This window comes from Meles meles, chromosome 7 (genome assembly GCF_922984935.1).
Source record: "Meles meles chromosome 7, mMelMel3.1 paternal haplotype, whole genome shotgun sequence".
Classification (NCBI taxonomy): domain Eukaryota; kingdom Metazoa; phylum Chordata; class Mammalia; order Carnivora; family Mustelidae; genus Meles; species Meles meles.
The window spans coordinates 121,756,900-121,779,445 of NC_060072.1; the positions used below are offsets into that span (position 1 = coordinate 121,756,900).

Genomic DNA, 22,546 nt, shown 5'->3' on the forward strand with positions numbered 1-22,546 from the left:
AGCTCTTCAGGTGTGCTGGCATTTTTGAATGCACAATAGCCTCCTGTGACTACTGGCTACCATATTGGACATTGTAGATAAAGAGCATTCCATCATTGTAGGAAGTTCTGGTGGTCAGTGCTTCCCTAGCTGTTCTTACCCTTCCAAACCTGTTCTTTCTCCAGGGTCCGCCATTTCAAATAATGGTGTTACCACCTGGTTGTGTCTCAAGCCAAAAATCTGGGAGGCATTCTTGATCTCCCCCTTCCTGAATGCCATGTCAGCCTCATCAGTGAGTCTTATCTACTGTGTCTCCAAAACATACCCCGTGTGTGTCCACTTCTCTTTACTTCCAGTGTTGCCCAGGCTGAGCCACCCTCCTCTCTCACCCAGATGTGGCTGCGGTAGCTTCTCAGTGACCTGTATGCTGTCACTGTCACCTCTAGAACCCATTCTCCATGTAGCAGCCAGCATGATCATGAAAAAATATAAGTTCACCTGTCTCTCAACTGAAAACCTTCTGATAATTTCTTACCAAACGTAGAATAAACACACCCTGTTTGAACATTCTTTTGCATGGTGCCTTAGTCCGTTTGGGCCGCTATTACAAAATGCCATAGACAGGTGGCTTATAAACAGTGGAAATTGATGTCTCCCAGTTTATGGAGCCTGGGAGTCCCAGATCAGAACACCAAGAGAGTCAGGTGCCAGTGAGAGCCCCCATGGCCTAATAACCTCCCACAGACCCTGCCCCCCAAAACCATCACATTGAGAATTAGATTTTCAAGCTATGAATCAAGGGGAGTGGGGCACAAACATTCAGTTGGTTACATGTGGCTCCACGTGATCTGAGCCTTCCTCATTCTCTGCCATTCCACCCATTGCCCACTAGACTTAGTCACTGCTGACCTTCTTTTTGGTCCCCAAATTCTGTAAAACCTTTGCTGTCTTCAGGATCTTAGAACTGGCTCACCCTGTGCCCAGACACTCTTCCCCTTTTTGGCCCCTTGGCTGGCTCTTTCCTGTCATCCAGAGGGGAGGAGGGGTACTGGAGCCCACTCAGAAGTTGTTATACCACTCATCTTTTGCTTCTCTGCACAGCATTTTAGACTCTCTGAATGTTTTACATTTCTTTATTTGTTGATTTCTTTATTTTCTTTCTCTTCCTTTCCCACTGGAATATGATAGTGATAGATATACTGGGGATTCACAAGGAATAAGTTATGCTTTGCCCTCTTGGAATACAAAAACCTAAAAATGATTTCTACTTATCTTTTTTTTTTTTTAATGTGAATAGGTGCTTTGAGTTAGAACAGAAGAGTTATTTTTTCTTGGAAACTTGAACATGCTAATAATTTCTCAACAAATTTTCTGGTCCTTTCCTTACAAGTAGTACAAAAGTAGAATTTCTTTAACAGGATCTCAGCAAGCAAGTTTCCCATACACAATCAAAATGTCTTTAGTCATTTCTTATCCATGGTTTTGGCCATAACCGCACTTTCCCTGGCCCACCTCAAGGGGCAGCTGGCTGGGAACAGAAGGGGTGTAGTCAGAAACCGAGAGGGGAGATGATTCCATGGAATCCCTGAGGCCCCATGGAAACCAACAGAAGTTGTTGCCTGGATGGATGGAAAATCTGTGTACACCGCAGCGTGGGCCAACATGGATTTGGAGGAATGGGTTTGTTCCTGTGAGCAGATCTGAGGGTGGCAAGAAGGCTCCAGAGCTGAGTATCTAAAAGCAGAGGGCCTCCAGTTTGGCAATGACAGACTTTTGTTGGAAGACAGCGTGCACGCCTCAGAAAGGGCCCTTGTCCCAGGACGCCCCTCACCCCAAACCCACACCCACACACAGTAACTCCCTCAATAGCATCCCTTTCCAAAGTTGGTCATCTTAGATCCCAGGTAGGCTAGAATTTTCTGTCTTTGCAGAATCATTTATGAGATGACTTCATCCTCACCAGGCGCAGTTTGGAGATAAGTTAGCCTATTGTACATACATTGTTCCTTCTTGTCTCCACCTTCTTCTCTGGCCCCCCACATGCCCTTCCTCTTAACTCAGGTCTTTCTCAAGTCTGCCCCACCTTCAGGAATCCTCTTTCTGCAAGGCAGTCAGCATTGTGCCAGACTGGAGGCAGAAGGGAAGTTAAGACCTGTCCTGCAGGCAACATCCTCTCATCACAAATTCCTCCCCCATGATATCCTGTGGCCATCCAGCTGGGGTCATGGCATGGCAGGTCCTCGCTGGCTGGGAGTCTGAGTGGTCACCTTGGGCTTCTTTTGAAGCTCTCTAAATACATAACAACACTGCATGCCAAGGGCTGCGCTTATAGAGAAGGTGCTCTGTTGACACTTCTCTCACTGACCATATTCCCCCTGGGGTCTGGGGTCTGCCTGTCCCCTGGGCTTTTCTCCACTTGACTAAATATCACTCATCCTTTGTGATGGCTCAGACTCTCCTTCTCCTGCCCTGTCCCTGGGACACTTCTAGGTGTCTTTCTGGGATTTTCCATAGCACCTTCATAAACCCCCCCCACCCTCCAATATCAGAACTGTCTACATTGCTTACTTGTCTGTGTATCTTAGTCCCCAACCCACCCCTGCCACAGTGGACAATGTGCCCCTTGGAAACAGAAAACACATCAGGCTTAATACAAGATTATTTGATGATTTGGTGAATAAACGATGCAAAGAATGCAAATACAGTAGGAGAAACTGTATTTTCTTTTCCCCCAATAAATCTTGGGAAAACAAAAACAAGAAGAGAATATAATTCAAAGATCCCTGTATAATTACGGGGTATCCTTTATATTGCCCAGTCTATTCATTTGCTAGGGGCGCTATAACAAAATACCACCGACTGGGGGTCTTAAACAACAGAAAGTAATTTTCTCACAGGTCTGGAGGCTGAAAGTCTGAGTTCAGGGTGTTGGCTGATTTGGTTTTTCCTGAGGCCCATGTCCTTAGCTTTATAGGAGGCCGCCTTCTCACCGTGTTCCCGCAGTCTTGTCTCTGGGTGCTCACATGCTGGTCTCTCTCTTTCTCTCTTCTCTGGACCCCTGTCATATTGGACCCATCTGACCTTATTTAACCACAGTTATCTCCTTAAAGACCACACATCCAATGCAGTCACATTTTGAGATGTGCAGGAGGGTAAGGGCCTCCACATCTGAAATCGGTAGGTGGAATACAAGTCAGTCCATAACACCCGACATCAAGAAGGCCAAACAGCCAGAGTTGAAGTATAACGGAACACCAGGAGTTACACTGACCCGGTGCATGGAGTGGAGAGCCCTGCGTTTGTGTTTTGGAATTTTCTGAACAGATTGAGCCAGGAAGATATTGTGAAGCTGAATTCTAAGAAAAAAGATATTTTTATTATTAAAATAGGATTTGTCGAAGGAGGAAATATTGAGGCTAGAGGTGGCAAGGAATAAACCCCTAATCTTCCCAGAGCGGGTGAGAGGGTCCCCCAGGAGCAGGCTGCATGGGTGCGAAATCCAGGGAGAGCTGTGAGGATTAAGAGCACAGGCCGGGAGCTGGGCGGCTGTTCTCTGTAGGAGGGACACCTCAGACACTGCTGAGTCGGGACTTCATTGAAGAAAGAACTAGGAAGTTGGGCCCTTTCTTTCTCCAGGCTGGGTGAAAAAATACACCCCTCTGTCCCCTGGAGCTGGGGTCTCACAGGTGAAAAATAGTTCACTTTCAGCCTCTCTCAATCACATCCTGCATATTTCAAGAGGACCTTCCTCCTTGGACTACATGTGAATGGGGGAGATGGTTCTGGAAAAACCCATTTAGAACCAGCATTGCTGTGGGGCACATAAAGGCCACCTTGCTCTATAGCCATGTCCCCTGCTCTTTCCCATGGTCACTGTCTAGTTGGGTGACAACGGTCTTCGTCAATTTCGAGACATACACTGCTTTTTTATTATCTCGGCGTTACTGTTAGTGTTTCTCAGACTGCTCCCTAAAATTAATAGTGCACCCTTATACTGTTTGGCTTTTGAGGGAGAGAAAAAGTTTTCCTTGACCCTCATTGGGTCCCTGGCTAGCTCTGAAGATGAAACCCACAAAGACAGAGTAGCGGAAGGAAAACATGCACATGTTAATGAAGCTTGGAGGTTACTTTGGTTCCTTCCCCAGAGAACGAAGACCAGGGGGCAGGGATCAGACCTGGAAATTTTATACCTTTAAACAATAAATTTGTGAAGAATTGACAGCTCAGAGGCATTTGAGCAGGGAATCTAGAGAGTTAAAAGGTTAGTTGAATGAGGTTTGTCTGCACATTTCCTGGTGCAGCCTGGGCTGATAGTCTGTCTCCAGTAAAAGGAAAGTTTTTTTTTCTTGCCTTTAGACAAAAGCGGGGGAATATTTTCCCCCTGTATTTACTGCTTCTTAATTGCTTGCAGCTCAAAATATATTTTATGTCAAGGAGGCATATGCTGGGGGTACATGTTCTGGTTTCCTGCAGCCTTCTTCATATTTTATTATACCTAACTTCTAGAGAAGCAAGTTTTTGGAGCCCATTTGTGAGCAGTAGCGCAAGTACTGTATTTTAATGAATATGCGGATATTGTTATAAGATTAAAAAAGACATTTTAAATTATAATTAGCAGTGAATTTTAAAACAAGGGGATAACATCTATGGAAACCACATGGGGAAGTGCAAGTGCACCTAAAGAATGACTTGGTCTCCCCAGTACTAACTTGGTCTCCCCAGTACTAAAAGTGGGCGCATGGTACGCTGACTCGGTTATGTTGCGATATGCCATGGGTATCAGAACTGACTGTGTACCTGATCCAGCAACACTGAAATTATGTTTCTTGACAATGATTTTTGAATTTGAAGAGATTTGCACTACTTAAAATTTTACAAGTAAATTGAAATTTTGTTGAGATTTCATAAGTGCATATTTGAAATTCACATGCAGGGAGATGGCAATGCAATATAATAGACAAGGAAGATCAGAGACTGAGCAAACCCAATTCAGGGGCAAAGACAGGTTGTTCTAAAGTAATGGCCAAGTTTAAATTAAGAAGAATATGGGGGGCGCCTTGGTGGCTCAGTGGGTTAAGCCTCTGCCTTCGGCTCAGGTCATGATCTCAGGGTCCTGGGATCGAGCCCCGCATCGGGCTCTCTGCTCAGCAGAAAGCCTGCTTCCTCCTCTCTCTCCCTGCCTGCCTCTCTGCCTACTGGTGATCTCTCTCTGTCAAATAAATAAATAAAATCTTTAAAAAAAAAAGAAGAATATGGGGCGCCTGGGTGGCTCAGTGGGTTAAGCCGCTGCCTTCGGCTCAGGTCATGATCTCAGGGTCCTGGGATCGAGCCCCACATCGGGCCTCTGCTCGGCGGCGAGCCTGCTTCCCTCTCTCTCTCTCTGCCTGCCTCTCTGTCTACTTGTGTTCTCTCTCTGTCAAATAAATAAATAAATAAATAAAATCTTTAAATTAAGAAGAATAGAGAATTTTTGAATGATGTCTGTCCTATCCCTTAATCTTTAATAACCAGTTTCTTCCTTCTTTTTTTAAATAAGATTTAATTTAATTTATTTATTTGAGAGAGGAGGGGAGGGGCAGAGGGAGAGGGAATTTAAAGCAGACTCCGCCCTGAGCCATGGCCATGAGATCACCACCTGAGCTGAAACTAAGAACAAGTTGCTTATTCCACTGAGCCACCCAGGAACCCCAATAGCCGTTTCTTTCTACATCTACACCCCCCCTCCCCAGTGCACCTCTCTCCCACAGCCACCACTAATTAATTTTATTTGTTGATCTGTCATGATGGTTCTTCTCCTCTTCCCCAGTCACCTGACCTCCCCCAGCCCCAACCCTCCTAACTCCATTCTGATGTTTGGCATGCTCTCATTGGGAGCTCCATTTCTAACATAGAGTGTAAACCATGCACGGGGGACATGTGCTGTAGGAGGATTTTTTTTTTTTTTTTAAGATTTTATTTATTTATTTGACAGACAGAGATCACAAGTAGTCAGAGAGGCAGGCAGAGAGAGAGGAGGAAGCAGGCTCCCTGCTGAGCAGAGAGCCGGAGGTGGGGCTCAATCCCAGGACCCTGGGATCGTGACCTGAGCTGAAGGCAGAGGCTTAACCCACTGAGCCACTCAGGCGTCCCTGTAGGAGGATATTGATTGAAGAAAACAAGAAAGCAGCCAGCCACCCAACCTACTCATGATCTGCGGGCCTGAAAACAAGACACACCCCTCACCAGGATTCTAAAGTTATTTCTCCATCAGTGATTCTGGGATTCTGGTTGTTCACAAATGGTTTTCAAAATAAGTGGGTATCTTAGCTCAGGCTGCCATAACAAAATACCAGAAACAGGGCAGCTTAAATGACAGACATTTATTTCTCACAGTTCTGGAGTCTGGCATATCCAAAATCAAGGTGCCAGCTGATTTGGTTCCTTTTAAGGACTCTTCCCGACTTACGGTTGGCCTTCTCCTTGCTGTGTCCTCACATGGCAGAGAAGGAGAGAGAGGACGGGAGAGGAGAGGAGACAGCTGGAGCTGGACTGGGCTCTGTGTTATAAAGACACTAATTCCATCATGTGGACCCTGACCTCACCTCAACCTAAATTCCTGCCAATGGCCCTATCTCCAAATGCCATCACACTGGGAGTTAGGGCTGCAGCATCAATATGGGAGGGGGCATAAACAGTTATTAGTACATAACAGTAGCCATTTGAAATGTTTGCTTAAGGAGATTTTTGAAAAGTATACAATGATTTGCCAATTTTAAAGCATTTTTGTGAGTATCGTTACATTCTTTTTATTGGCCAGTTTTTTTGACTTTTCCCCTGGGCTTTGGTTTCTAAGGAAACCAAATACTTTCTGAGCACTGTTCAGAAGAAGAAAGCCCTGGTGCAATTTGAAATTTCAGAAGTAAAATATCAAATGTGCAGAGCATGGAGACCATGGGAGGACATGCGACGGTTACAATTACACTTTGACCCACTACTTCAATTCTTACTGCATTGCTATCCTAACGGAGGACAAGTATTGGGCTCGGTACATCTATTCATGCTTGATGCATCACATAGGAGAAGGGAGGACTCTGAGAGAAGGGGAAGCAGGAAAGATCAGTTTTGAAGGAGAGAGAGAATCTGGCAAAGGTGAGTGGTAGAGTACTCAGGGTGGGAGATGGGGGTGGTGGGAGGGGTGAGCATTCCTGCCTGGGCTCTTCCAGTAGCCCACAGAGCAGAGGATGGGAGCGGCAGGCAGACCAGTGGTGAGAAAGCTCAGGAGCCCTTAGAAGGGGTGCTGTGATTAGAATGTGGGTGGATGGTAGAGGAGAAGGAGGAGCACAATCAAGGCAGACCTTTCCTCCTTCAGAGCTAATGCCTCCAGGACTGGTACCAGCTGGGCACGGTAGCTGGGCCCTAATGGGTGCCCAGTGAATCTTCAATGAATGCTTGAAGAGATGACCAACTGAGTGACGTAGGATTTTGATTTACTTAGGGATGGACCATTTAGACAACCTGATCATCAAAAGATAGTTTCTCCCTGATGTTTCCATTTCTTTCAACAGTCTGAATTGCTTATTTAACCCCAGCATCTTTCCTTTTCTTATCTTGATTGGTCAGTTTGCTTTGGAAACAAGACAGTGTCCAAGCACAACATCACTTAGAATGACTCTCAGTAATGGGAGACACCTGAACACCTAGGCCTTTTAGAGCCATGATTGGTTTTCTCTATTGGTTTTTTAAAAGGAAGGTTTTGGTGGATGAGATATTGCATGTTAATTGCCATGTCTTGCAGAAAATGAATCAGAGCTCTGTGTGTGTGTGTATGCGCATGTGTGTTATTGCTAGGGCATGTAACTATATCTATCTTTTACTGGATCTATTAAAGCTGTAAAGTTGTTTGGAAACTCTTTTATGATTTTAGTATTCCAAATAAATCGTCTTTTACATAAGAGAATAGTGTTAATCTATCCCTGAATCAAGTTTCCAAGATGGCTTAATTATTTGAAAGAACGACTGTTTTTCTTCAAGAAGTATATATTCTACAAATTTGAAGGCTAGGGTGTTGAATTGTTCCTCATAAAAAGTGTGCAGTTCTTCGTTACTTTGTTACTTTGTTAACCTCAAAGCTCAGCAAATACTGGAGCTGAAAGGGGCTATATGGGTTGTCCACAAGGGCTTTTTGACCTTTGCCATCTAGGCCATAAATACAATAACAAACACAATAAACACAAAGAAAACATTTAGTGCAGCATGAAATTCAAAACAAATTAAAAGTAAATATTGTCACCAAAAATCAGTGTTAAACAAGGTAGTGGGGTATCATTCTTTATTTTTTTGTAAGTCACTATAGGCTATCAGGTTCTGATACCTCTAAGGCATGCCCCTACATTCTGGATATGATCGCCTAGATAAACCCCATATTTTATAGATGAAAAGACTGAGGTCCAAAGATCCAAAGAACGCCCATGCCTTGACCCTATTTGGAGCAGAACTTGGTCAAGAACCCAAACATCCTGTTAGCTATGCACGGCTTTGCCCACAACACTGCCCCCCCCCCCGCCCCGTTCTCCCTACCCTCCAGACTTTTAAGAATACTTTCTTATGTGAAGGAGGCATCCCATCCATCATCTCCCTGTATCTGATGATCTGATGATGCCAGTATTCTGGAAAGCTGTTCTGACTACGTTGTTGTAGCAGGACAGCAGCAAAGACCAGAAGAGACTTCTCAAGCCTGGCTAGTCCTTGAGTCCTGGTTTATTTGTATTCCCTTTATTTCATTCCAGATACTCATACTGTCATGACATAGAAACACTTTCCTGGGATAGCTTCTGGGAAACAGATGGGGCAAAACTTAAATCTGAAAATGAGTTTATTTTGGAAATAAAATTTGGTTCTTTTGTCATATTGAAGTCTCTTATTGATGGCTTTCCCTGAACACTTTCACAGTTCTCCTCAAATTTCCCATTTGTTGTTTTTCTTTCTTTCTTTTTTTTTTAAACAGTGTATCCGGTGGAGAGCTGTTTGATCGGATAGTGGAGAAAGGATTTTACACGGAGAAGGATGCCAGCACTCTGATCCGCCAGGTGTTGGATGCTGTCTACTATCTCCATAGAATGGGCATTGTCCACAGGGACCTCAAGGTAAGGCTGTCACTTAGCAACGTCCTCCAGCCACTTTCCCACCCACAGTGCACCTGTCCAAGAGGACCGGCTGCAGAAAATGGATGAGGTTGCCTTGATGGCGATATGCTTGGCTGAGTGGTGGACATTTGTGTACCGTTAGTTGTCAGGGCCTTTGGGTCCCCCCAAAAGATGATGAAGATCAATGAAACTGGCCATCATTTGGGAGATTTTATAACCACCGTGCAGCCAAAGGGCCCCAGGGAGGTGGGTTGTGTCTTGCTTCAAGCCTACCTGAAAGGTAATTTTGTTCAGGGCATATTGGCCATGAAAACCTTCTCCCAGTGCAGTTCTTGACAGTTTCCCCCCATTTTGGACCCCATTTCAGCACAGCACCCTGAGTAAAAGAATGGGAGTGAATACCTAGAGGGCATGACAGAAGAAGAGAAATGGAAGGTTATCCATAAAGACATGTTGAGCAACCTATAATCAGAGCCTTCCCCTGTGTCCTATAGGTTACCATCTTATGTTTTCTTGGGGAAGGGTTGGCATACTGACCCTTCACCCAATAGCACTGGAGGTTTGGGGCCGTCATTGGGCACCTTGGCATTGCATCCCTCCCCCGGCAGCATAGATCCCGAAGGGTAGATATCCAACATATGCCATCAAGGGTAGATATCGAACATATTGATTAGAGGAACAGCAAAAAGCAAGGAAGGCTATTGTAAGGCTTTATTCTATAGTGGCCACAGGTCCCGGCCCCAGAGCGCACTGCACCAGTCAAGACAGAAACTCCACTCCAGCCCATATACGTGCCACTCACCGCATAAAAAAGGAATGATATTGCACTGGAGCCACGCTCCGCATGACTTTGTGAAATCTAAACCAATTTAAAGAACAAACCAGAAACCTTATTTAAAGCAGAATTTCCATGTCTGCCCATTACCTAGTACTGGATGTAAATAAATGGTATAACTCTTCTTTTCATAAGATCTCACTGTCAGGTTTGCCCCTCTTCTCCATGGTATTTCCTAGCAACTAGGATAGTGGCTCCCAGATGTTAGCATACATCAGGATTGTCTGGCGCCACCCCAGAGGCTCTGATTCTGTGGGTCTGCCATGGGGTCTGGGAATTGGCATTTCTAAGGGGTTTACAAATGAGCCTGATGTTACCCTGGGAATATTCTAGGACAAGGGTGTTTGGGAATGTTGATGGAGTCCTTACAGCCTTTGACTTTTGCAGGCTCCTTGACAACTGAAATGGGCTGTGAGCACAATTGGTTAATCCTTAGGACCTAGTGGTCTTTTAGACAGCTAAGCCCACTTGGATCCCCACCTGACTGGCCTCCTGCCTGACTAAGCCCCCCTACAGCCAACTGGAAGCCTCCATTAGGATTACCCCTGAACCTGTCTTCTCTCCCACTTTCCTATTCCCCTCTCCCCTCAAGAAAAAGCTCCACCGTCTTTACCAACTCAGGAGATGCTTGTGGACAAGTAGTGATCTAGGCTGTGAATGACAAGTCACTTGAACCCATGATTGACCCAGATGTATCCCCTAGAGGAAGAATGGGTAAGGAGGGATATTTGGCTCCATGGTAATCCCTTGCCTAGATGCAGCCCTGTTGAGGAGCCTGAGGTCCCTGGCTTCCCACTCTTGGCTTAGCTGTTCAGCTGTAGAAGTACTGGGATAGGAAGATTAAAAATCAGAAACTTAAAAAAAGTCCTCGCTGCCCCATGATCAGCTCGGTATTATTCATCATGAACCACGTGCAACTTTTGATGAGATTATTTCACCCCATTTTTTAAGCATTACTTGTATTTTGATTATTGATTGGCTTTTTTTATTCTCCCTCCAAACTCCTTGAGAGCATCCTCAAGTAGACATTTGATTTTCTCCTAATCCCATGCTTCATCCACAGAATTAATGTCACTGTGAATGTTAGTGCCATTCCTTCTTGGGTTGTGATTTTTGGATGAAGGATAGTATTTTTTTCTTTTGGGTTCTGTTAAAAAAGTATACCCAACTTTTATAGCAACATGGACAGGACTGGAAGAAATTATGCTGAGCGAAATAAGTCAAGCAGAGAGAGTCAAGTATCATATGGTCTCACTTATTTGTGGAGCATAACAAATAACATGGAGGACATGGGGAGATGGAGAGGAGAGGGAGTTGAGGGAAACTGGAAGGGGAGATGAACCATAAGAGACTATGGACTCTGAAAAACAACCAGAGGGTTATGAAGGGGCGGCAGGAGGGGGGGGGGTGGGAGGTTGAGGAACCAGGTGGTGGGTAATAGGGAGGGCACGTACTGCATGGAGCACTGGGTGTGATGCCAAAACAATGAACACTGTTATGCTGTAAATAAGCAAATAAAAATAAATAAATAAATTAAAAAACAACAACAACAACAACAAAAAACAAAACTTTAAAATCGAAAAAAAAAAAAAGTTATTCTGACCCTTGTTACACTAAAGAAGACTTCACTTGTGGCTACCGTAAGAATATCACAGTAGGGGAGAGAATTGGGTTCAACTCCAAGTTCATCAAGGACAGGTGGGGATTTACAGCCTTTGAGCAGGATGAGGATCGTGGATGGGAAATTGCTAAGGGGGGTACTGAGGATGAGGGAACTCTTGCTAAAGGCTGGCCAAGAACCTATTAGACATTGGCAGACTCTCTCCCTTGACCAGACTTGAGTTCAGCCCCTTCTAGTCTTCTTTCTGACCAGGCTCCAGCCTTGGCTCTGTTATTAGTCCATTGGCTCTGCCATGTAGTCCAGGCTGAGCAAGAATCCCACTGAGTCACTTTGGTGAACATCCCCCACCCTTGACACCTGATCAGATTCCTCATCCTCCACCCTCCCTATCCGTGCACCCCTGCCTGCCTTCAGGAGGAATCCCCCCACCCTTGATATCCCCTCTTAGTGATTTTCCATCCACTGACCCTCCCCCTGCTCCTGGGTATAAATGTCCACTTGTCCTTGTTGTATTAGGACTTGAGTCCACTCTTCATCTCAGACTGTAGAACCCCATTGCAGTGGTCCTCCCGAATAGTTTTCCTTACTGCCTTTACCAAGTGTCTAAAGACATTTTTTAAATAACATTCAAGGTAGGAAGTGAAGAACTTGGCCAGATATCAAGGGTGAGGGAATTCTCTCTATGCCGACTCAGCAGGATTCTTGCTAAGACTGGACTTTGTAGGCCTGGCAAAACCGGAAGGGCATAGAAGGCCAAAGTCAAGGCCTTGTCAAGAAGAGGTCTCAGAGGAAGCCGACTATGGTTTGGTCAAGGAGAGTGTCTTGAGCAGTTCTCAGAATTTCTCCAGAGCTGTGGTTGCGTATCAGAATCCCCCCATGGATTCTAACCTCCAGAGGCCCGGGCCCATCTCAAATCCACTGAAGAAGACGTGGAGACGTTTGGGGCTGTTGCAGGTGATTCTGCTCGACAGGCAGGCCAAGAAAAGAGGCCTAGTCACTCTAGGAGAGAACAGCTTCTCAAATTTAATACTCAGGAATCAAAGATTCACCGCAAACCACTGACAAGAGACAGTCTTGCTTCACTCTTGGGGATGGGAGAAGAGCCAGACCGGAAACAGTGAGGGGAAGTGGCTTCCCCAGCTCCGATTCTTCCTGTTGTATTTCCCTTCAGGTTTAACGTAAAGGAGAGAAGTGATTTTGCTTATTCACTGGGTCAGTCTTTGGAATTTTCCTAGTTGGGGCACAGGAGAGGTGTCAGTCTTCAACATTATCTCCCTCAGAGACAATGCCATTAATTGAGGCAGCCCTTCTGTGTTCAGGCTCTGCCCAGGCAGGACATCTCCCTCAAGTCTCCCTGAGCTCTTCTCTCTCTCTCTCTCTCTCTTTTTTTTTTTTTTGTTTTTTGTTTTTTGGCTAAGAATGATACCCCAATTTTTCACAAACACTGTGCAGTGAAGTTTTATTCACATCATTGTCTCCCCTCTGCACCCCTGCATTGTCTCCCCTCTCCCCCACCTTTGGAGCCGCCATGGAGAAGGCCCCTGATATGCAGAACGGTAGTGGGGACGGAAACCGTAATCGCACCTCTGCCATGTGTCGAGCGTTACTACCACCTGAGCTCTGTCATGTAGAGTTCAGGGAGGCAAACAAAGACCACCACAACCCATGTTTTCCAGAAAGGCAAACAGAAGCTCAGGGTACTTAAGGGCACGTCACTATGAAGTGCTGCATCTTCTGTGATGACGTCCCTCTCTCTCCCAGGAAGCGGAGTGAGCGGGGATCAGCGGGCTCAGGAAATGGAAAGCAGGATGCAGCAGCAGGAACGGCAGGACATGGAGTGTTACCAAAGGCGGGGAGAGAGGCCCTTGGACTAGAGAGAGGTTGCTAACAAGGGTCAGAAAAAGAGAACAGGGGAGCCCCTGCAGAAGTCATTTCGTTTCTGGAGATCCCCTCTCTCTCAACCCAAGAAATAAGCTGTCAAATCTGAGAGGTTTTCGAGGCTGCCCCATGTAAGGTTCACTGTTTGTTTGAAATAGACGAAGTACTGATAAGGGGAAAAGATTCACCTTTCTTGAATACCTCTAAGTGTCCAGTACTGTGTGGGTTCTGTACATCGCTCTTACTAAACACTGCTTTTCTTTATGCATTTACGATTATGAAGGTCAAGCATGTTCTTAAACTGTGATTAGGTTGTGTGGCTTGATCAGAAAGGATGAATGCTTAAAATCTGCATCAACGTGATGGAACTAGAGGGTGTTATGCCAATAAGTGAAATAAGTCCATCGGAGAAAGGCAATTATCATACGGTTTGACTCATATGTGGAACATAAGAAATAGTACAGGGGATCTTAGTGGAAAACTGAATGGGGAGTCAGAGGGAGACAAAGCATGAGAGACTCTTAACTATGGGGAGCAAACTGGGGGTTGCTGGAGGGGAGGTGGGGGGGAAAGGGTGCCTGGGTGATGGCCATTAAGGAGGGCACATGATATGATGAACACTGGGTGTTATATGCAACTGATGAATTATTGAACACAACATCTGAAACTAGTGATGTACTATATATGTTGGCTAATTGAATTTAAATTAAAAAAAAAAAACAAAAACGATTTTGTGGCTTGGCAAGTCTCCCACAGTGAAGTCAGCTTTAAACACACTTCACCCATTTTGTTCTTCTCTTTCCAGCCTGAAAATCTGTTGTACTACAGTCAAGATGAGGAATCCAAAATAATGATCAGTGACTTCGGGTTGTCAAAAATGGAGGGCAAAGGAGATGTGATGTCCACAGCCTGTGGGACCCCAGGCTACGTCGGTAAGCACCGTGTGTGTGTGTGTGTGTGTGTGTGTGTGTCTGGGTCCCCTGTGTCTGTCTTCAGAGCTGGAGCCTGGAGCAGGATCACAGCTGCCTTCATTCCCCTTGAGGGGAGAATTAAAATGTTGAGAGACATTGGAACGAGTTAGAAGAGAAGCAGTTTCCCCTGAAACCTTTTAATAGTTGGGGAGAAATCCTGTCAGAATTGGATGTGGGCCTGAGTGGTGGCCTGGAGTTGATTTGGATGAATTCCCAGGGTTTTGATGCAAGAAATATCACATACATGTCCGTGTTTGCAAGTGACTTCCAGTGAGGCAGTGAGATAATGACGAGGTACAGACACAAATAAAAGAAGTGAAATGTTGCAATAGCAGCAGCCAGAAAGAGGACATCGATAGGAAGAATCTGCTTCGTGCCTTGACGAAGTCACTCTAGGAGTCGCCCGACAGTCCCCGTCGCTACTGGAGAAGCCAAGAATTAAGGTCCTTCCTAAAATCAGACCCCCACATTCTTTGTACTAAACATTCAGAATGCAGAAAAGGCATGCTGAGAAGCATCTTCTGTCTTTGGGGGACCTGGAGAAAGGCCATGGGCGCTCTTGGTGAAGTTTTCGAGACTTTGATACACACATGTATTTACTCGTGCAGCAAATGTATACTGAGGTGTCTACTGTGTGCCAGCTGCTGTCCTAGGCACTGGGGTGAAGGCAGTGCATGAGACACATGGGGCTCCTGCCCTCATGGGATTTACCTTGTAACTGGGAGAGACAACCGACAAAGACGTGAAGAACGGGATTGTTTTAGGCCGAAAATAAAATGGAAGCTTGCAGTAGAGCAGCAAGATGCTGGGGGTATTAGGATGGCTAAGGGCACAAGAACGAGACTTGGGTATTTGCCTACATGTGGACAAGCAGCCACCCTTGGGCCTGTGAGGGGACAGAGTGTCCTGGGGAGAGGCATCTGCTTGGCGCCAAAGCCCGGAGTGGGAGAAGCCTGGGGAGAGGGTACAAGCCGGGAACATCTGAGAGCAGGCGAAGTGGGGTTTGGAAAATGGAGACCAAGCCTGCATTCTCATGGTACACACTGTGATGGCTTTTCCTAAAAAGAACAGGAAGCCTGCCCTGAAAGAGAGGAGGGAACATTCTATGACGCCATCATTCCTGTCTGGTTTTAGGTATGACGACAAGACCTCCCCAGGCCAGGTGGAGGCAAGCAGGCCTCAGGCCTCATGAACCTGGGGCCCAGGGCACTGTGGGAAGCTCCAAATGACCTCGGGGCCCTTCTCGTCCCTTCGCGTGCTGGCATGACATGGGTGTTAGGTCACAGCCGCCTCGTCTTTAAAGGGCCCGAAGGACAAGTGAGAAGAGCAGGGCCAAGGGGAACGGAGAATAATATGAAGGGAAGCACTAGACTCAGGAGGAGATAAAGGTGCTGACAGACGGGGCTCGTGTCCCCGGTTGGTGTGTGCACTGGACAGAGTGGGGAGGATGTTCTACTTACGGAGAAGCCAGCACAGCCCAGGCCTGGCTGAGATTCATGGCTCCCTGTGCCTTCTCGGTTCTGGGCTGCTAAAGTGGTGCAGTGGGACCCGTCTGGACCCCGACTCGGGGGAGGGTGGCACTTGGCATCACAGGCTGAGGAGCTGCTGAGGGCACCATGCTCGCCAGCTTCCGCCTGCAGGAAGCTGACCTTCTCAGGCTGCAGGTCAGACGTTCTCACACAAGCGTCCATATTTCCACGTGCATCACACTGTTCTCCTATTTGGCTCTGATGTCAGAAAGCGCTAGCACTTTCCAAATGGGCTTTTGCTTCTTTGTGCCTTGGCAGAACCCAGGAACGGCACTTTCTCTGGGTTTCTAAGTGACTGTCATCTGAGTGGTCTGGTTCTGTTTAGATGTAAGATGCTGACAAGTCTGGGAACTGGGGACAATGTGTAGATGTGGCTCTTGATGTTACTCCCCTAAGTGGTAGCAAGTAATCCCATTGTCAGATATGGAATTTTCTTTGAGTGAGGAGGAAGAGGAGCCCTGTGGGAATGTAATAGTTCCAATCATTCATGTTTGTTGAACACTGAGATGCCTGGGGAGTCCTCTTAGAGCAAGGAAGGGGCTTCATCGGAGAGCTCATAACTTGTAGACATATATATGCCTTGGGCTGTGAGCAGCAGAGTTTGGGCTGTTTCCTCCTCACCCCCAATCCCCACCCAGGCTCATGCCAAACTCCTATTCAGCCCTCAAAGCCCACTTTACATGTTGCCCCCTTTTGGCTGCCTTCTCAATACCCACTCTCTCTTTTGTCATCCCAGATCTTTTCCTGACCATTTTTTCACATGGCTCTGACTACATTGCAGCAGGGTCCATATGTATTGGTATCTCTTTCCCAGCACAATGCGGGTTTTTCCACAGTGGGGTTATCTTATCCATCTCTGCACAGATGCTTGTAAATTGATTTTTAAAAGCCCCAAAGTTCATGAAAAATAGCATTTTTCTCTCTCACCTCTTCTTCTAGTCATTCAGTATGCTTTTATTAAATTCCTGTTATGTGCCGGCCTTAGTGGTTCAGTGTTGTGAATATGAATATGTAGGGATGGAGTTTCTGACTTCAAAATCTCACAGTATTGTGAGAAACAGAGGGCAAACAGACAAATTGAATAATGTCGGTAAGTGCTACCGACACTATTACTATTATTCATCACTTAAGGATTATTTATTTAGTGCCTACCTGCTGTTCTAGGTACTGGGGCCACATCAGTAGAAAGGAAAAGAAAAAACAGATAAAAGTCTTTGCCCTCAATCAAGGTGCTTACATTTGAGTGAGAGGGAAGCAGACTGTATGCAGACAGCTAAGTCTCTTAATATCTTAGATTGATAAGTGCTATGGAGAAAAATAAAGCAGGAAAGAATAGGGTGTGTGTGTGGGGGGGGGGATTACAATTTTAAATCAAGTAATCAAGGCAGCCCTCACAAAGAGGTCGACAGTGAGGTCAACACTTGACAGAAGTGAAGTGAAGATGCTGGCCAATTGTTATTTGGAGGAAGAGCATTCCAAGGATGGTGCAAAGGCCCTGAGGCCCTGAGGTATGTGAGGTAGCAACAGGGGTGGGGTGAACAAAGAGGAGAGCAGTAGAAGGTAAAGTCAGAGAAAGAACAGGCAGAGCATGTGCAGACCAGGACTTAGAAGTCATTATCAAGACTATGGTTTTTCCTTAGGGTGGTGGGGAGCCATGGGAGGGTTCTGAGGCAAGATATAGCATGATCTGATTTTTACCAGGATCCTTCTAGGAGACAGGTGGGGATTAGGAGAGATGCCAGGGTGCAGGGCTAGGGTGGAAGAAGGGAGACCAGTTAGAAGGCTCTGGAATTATGTGAGAAAATAAGTGGGCAATGGTGGTGTCTAGGCTAGGTTGGCAGAGTGGACATGGTGAGATGTTGTCAGATTCCAGGTAAAATTTGAAGGTAATGTCCTGGAGATTTTCTGGAAAACTAAAAGTAGGATATGAGAGACAGAAACCAATGATAATTCTAAGGTTTTTGTTGTTGTTGTTGTTATTGTTTTTGCCTGAGCCCCAGGAAGAATACAGTTTTCCTTACTTGAGAAGGAAAAGTCTGTGGAAAGAGCAGTTGCAGAAATATTACCAGGGGCTCGGATTCTGATTTGTTAAAGTTTGCAAGATTGAGAAGGCAAGTTGGAACACAAGTCTGGAGTTCTGGAGAGAGATCTGGTCTGCAACAAAATACAGTCCATTCTCATTATGCACAGTAGTGACATTCTGTGACATCAACTCGACCCTGAACTAGTAAATACTGACCCACCGTTTCCAGGGGAGATCAGGGTCAGGTTCCTCGTGAGCCTCTGGTCTCCACATTTTCATCTACTGATCAATGCATGACCTTGTTTTATCCTCTATTTCTGCTCAATGACACCTTATTTAATATATAGTTTTGATTCATGAACGTTGAACTCACGGTCTACAGCCCCATAACTTGTGCCTAAATGAAGCTTATCTAGCCCATGTTTTCTCTATAAGCATGTCTCTGCTTTCTTGTGCTGGGAACACTAAACAGCACTTCGTCACTGTACTTGGGGACCATTTTAAACCATGAAACTACAAAATGCATGCAAATGAAAAATATGACACTAACTGGACCATAAAAATGATACTCGTTTATAGCATGAGAGTCGAAACGGGAAGACAGAGTGTCCCCTTGTTCGACCTCGGCTGGGGACATGCACCTTGGAAACTCAGCCTGAGCCTCTCTGCTCATGTCCACACATGACCTCAAAGGCATGGCAAGTATTGATTTGGGGGCTACAAATTTTAGCGAGTAGGCAAATTTACAAGTATGGAACCCAGGTGTCATGAGGATGAACTGTATTTGGGGGCTGACAGCCTCCAGATGTATTTTGAAGCTGTGAACCTGGATGAAATGGCCAAGGTGGGAACAGGGAAAGATGGAGGAGAAGAAAGGTCCCAAGGCTGAGTCCTGGAGACCCCGGGACTGTGCCGGGGCAGCATGTAAAGCAGGAAGAGAACCAGGGCCCTGTGGTATCTTGGGAAGTGCTTTGGGTTAGAGAAAGTACTTGTGTCAATTGTCACTATTAAATCAAGTAAGAAGAAGACTGGGTATTGACCTGCACTTTGGGGGCCTTGCATTATGGATCAATTGAACAATTGGTTGATTAAGCCAGTGGCAGCCTGAAAGCCAGTGAGCAGAAAGTGAAGCAAGTCTTTGTAAAGAGGAACCCAGCCTGTGGTCAACGCTGGGGCTGGACACTGCCACTCCCACCTGCCCCGGGCCACTGGCTTATCTCTGCAAGGCCTTGGAATTTGAGATCCTGAACAAAGAAGCCACAGCCCCACCTCTACCAGGCAGTTTGAATTTGAACACAGCAGAGCCCAGTCCCAGTCAGCACTCAGGATTCTGGGGGCTGTGCTGTCAGGAGCCCAAGCCAGACACAGAGGGCTACTGTCTGCTTTCAGCTCTGGTTCACACTTCTTCTAGGTAGAAGTATCCGTTTCAATCTGTGAAAGCTATTATTTGGTTGTGGTTGTTCTTACTGCTATTGCCTAAATGACTATTCAGCTAAATACTGAATTTTGGCAATGTCAAGATTACTTCAATTTAAATGAGCTCTCTCATAATGAAGAAGTAATGAAAAGAAGCAGTGTTTATCCCAAGTATCCCAGTGCACATGGTGCCTGAGAAGGCAAAGGGATCTAAGTGCCCTGAACTTCATCCTTTACCCTTAACAGCTATCCAGATATTACATATCGTTCATAAGGAACCAGGATGCTTGCAGACTGTTGCGTCACTGATGGCAGGAGACTCCGGGCATTTCAACATCACTGCGTATGGGTTTCGCACTGCTGGCAGCTCCTAGAGCTTGCGCTAACAGTTAAGGCCCCTCCAGTGGAGTCGGGCCAGTGGGCAATACAGATGCACATAAGGTAGCTTGTTTGCAGCGTGCCGTGACTGACATATTTCAGAAGCAACATTACAAATACAGGAGAGAGAGGGATCAGCAAGGTCTGGAATGACCAGGGAAAAACTCAGGGAAGAGGCTTACAGTTTGAAGAAAGAGTAGAATTCTGGGCCAAGATGGGGAGAGTTCCAGATGTGGGTAAGCAGAAGAACAGGGCCCAGAGTTCAGAACTGCTTCTTAGCAGGTGTGGAAGAAATGAAGAGACTCATCTGGCTCAGAGAGGGGGCTTGCACATACAAGTACGTGGAGATAATTTAGAAGAACTGATGGGGCTGTCTGGTGGCAGTCGGCTTCTCAGGGTAACATGGGAGCCATCAGTACGGTGTTAGCCTGGCTTTGGAATCCATTTAACTGAGCCAGGTATGACATTCCCCTGGGTGTCACCAATGAGGGAAAAGTCTGAGCTAAGAAAGTTAGTAAATTACTTAACGTTACTCGTTCTTCTATGTTAACTATATATCCAAATGGTCTCTCTTGACTCTCTGAATAGAAGCAGCAAATCACAGGAAGCACCCATTCTAGCTGTGTAACTGATAAACCAAACACGACACAGGGACGCCTCTTGGTGCGGGAAAGTCTGCTGTTTGCTTTCTTGACGTCACTGTTTCTGTACTATTGTGATTTATCCAATTCTGTGGGTCTCGTCCTCCTGATTTCAGAAAGAAAAGTAAGCAGTTTAGAAGCCCTTCAAACCATGTTCTGTAGATTAAGCGACAGTGTGCCCTGACAGAGGAGGGCAAGAACGGGCTCTCTTACTAGCAGGGGGGTCTTAGGAATCCCAAACTTCGCTTTAGAAGGAAAAGAAGGCAGGATGGTAGAGATCTGAATTGCTTTGTGATGTTTCTGAGCTAGGTAAGACTTTTCTTTTTCATTGGGCCATACTGGAGTGAGGGCCTGCCACTGTGCCCAGGCTTTCGTCTGGTGTGCATGCCAGCAACCACAGTGTTTCCTTGTGGGATGTTACTCAAAAAGAGGAAGGCGCCCTTACATCTGGGCCACTGCTGTGTTTACCGGCAGAACCACACCAAAGTCCTTCACGTGGTGGCTGATTGTCATGCGACTCTCATGTTACTAATGCTGGGGGGAAAGGAGTCCTGCTTTCCCTCTGTAATTTACATGGAATGCTACCCGCCCAAATCTTTGGGCTAGCCCTGGCTAGAATAGTTGAAACAAGTTTCATGTCTTCTCTTGTGAATGGAAATGAAGAAAGGTGGGTCGATATTCTCAGCATATTTTCTGACACAGTTAGAGGAATGTCCTTCATTCATGAGACCCTGATATTCTTAGAGCTTGATTTGGGACTTGCGGCTCTGGTGAGATCTTGGAAAGCCATGGTAGCAGCCAGCATGGTGTTGGGATGAGAACCTCTGTTCTCCAAGCCAACCAGCCCCTAGCTGGTGGCAGTCACAGCCCTGAGACTTGAATGCCTGTAACCTGCATATCTCTGCCATTGGTTAGACACGGGGGAGGCCTGAACCATTTATTAAACTCTTGGGTTCTCAGTTTCTTGGATGGATTAACTGACCTCCATGATTTTCTCTGGTTCTGCCATCCTTTATCTCTAGAGACATGTGACTCACTATCATTTAAGTGTGTAGATATCCATGTGCCGAGGATATTGATGCCATTTTCCCCCCATCTTCACGCAGAACAGATAAGAAAAAAAAAAATAGAATAAGTTGCTATCTCCTGTTTTTGTCCTTGTCCATGCTCAGCCTATCACAGTGATTCCTCGCATCTTTCCCTGTGCCCTCAGTTCCTGTCCCTTCGTCCTCACTCTTCTGTTTGGCCATTTCTCCCACAGAGCTTGATTTTATATTTTCTCCCTTAAATATCACACTTTAGTATACGGCTATAAGCATCATTTCCTTCTCATCCTCTCAGACCACTGGTGGTGAAACAGGGTTTATAGAACTTGGAAATGGCCATGCAGGGCACAGATAGGTAGACAGAAGACCTGGATAAGAATTTTCTCTTTCCTTCTCTATCAGCAGCTAGTCAGTGGCAACCAGCAGCGAGGGTTTCGTCACCCCAGGTGCTGCATCCAGACCCCATTTGTTAGAGAGATCAGGGCCCCCTGAGTGGGGAAGCTGCTCCTTCTATTAGCCTGATGGGGCCAGAAACTGCTTGTCAGCACATGGGCAGAGAACCCCTAGCCATGTCTTAGAGGAGCCCCCACTCCTCATGCCCCGTCCCCCAACTCACTCCCCTAACTCTGTGTATAGCACTTTTCACCCTTCTGCGATTTCTGGATGGCTCCTCTTTATGTCACACTGGGACGGGGTGGCATAATTTCTAAACTGCTTCCACTTTGCTGTGGTGGTGAAGAGGGAAAGAAGCCTTGTGGCATTTTGGGAACTTACTCTTTTTTTTTTTCTTTTAATGATTAAAAACTAAAACATGAGGAATGCCTGTAAAGTTCCTTTTATTATTATTTTTTATTAACATATAATGTGTTATTTGCCCCAGGGGTACAGGTCTGTGAATCATCAGTCTTATACAATTCACAGACTCACTATAGCACATACCTTCCCCAATGTCCATCACCCAGTCACCCTTTTCCTTTCCTCCGACCCCTCCAGCAATCCTCAGTTTCCTAAGATTAAGAGTCTCTTATGGTTTGTCTCCCTCCCTTATCCCATCTTGTTTCCTTTTTTCCCTCTCTTCCTCCCCACGATCCCCACCCTTCCTCTCAA

At 45.9% G+C, this 22,546-nt stretch overlaps 1 protein-coding gene across 1 annotated transcript in view; it reads left to right on the forward strand.

Annotated features, from left to right (window-relative positions):
- Nucleotides 1-22,546, forward strand: part of CAMK1D (calcium/calmodulin dependent protein kinase ID) — a 437,677-nt gene that overhangs the window by 366,965 nt on the left and 48,166 nt on the right. The window contains exons 4-5 of the mRNA XM_046013033.1: nt 8,963-9,101; nt 14,241-14,367. Coding sequence (XP_045868989.1) covers nt 8,963-9,101; nt 14,241-14,367 — 266 coding nt within the window. The remainder of the gene's footprint in view (nt 1-8,962; nt 9,102-14,240; nt 14,368-22,546) is intronic.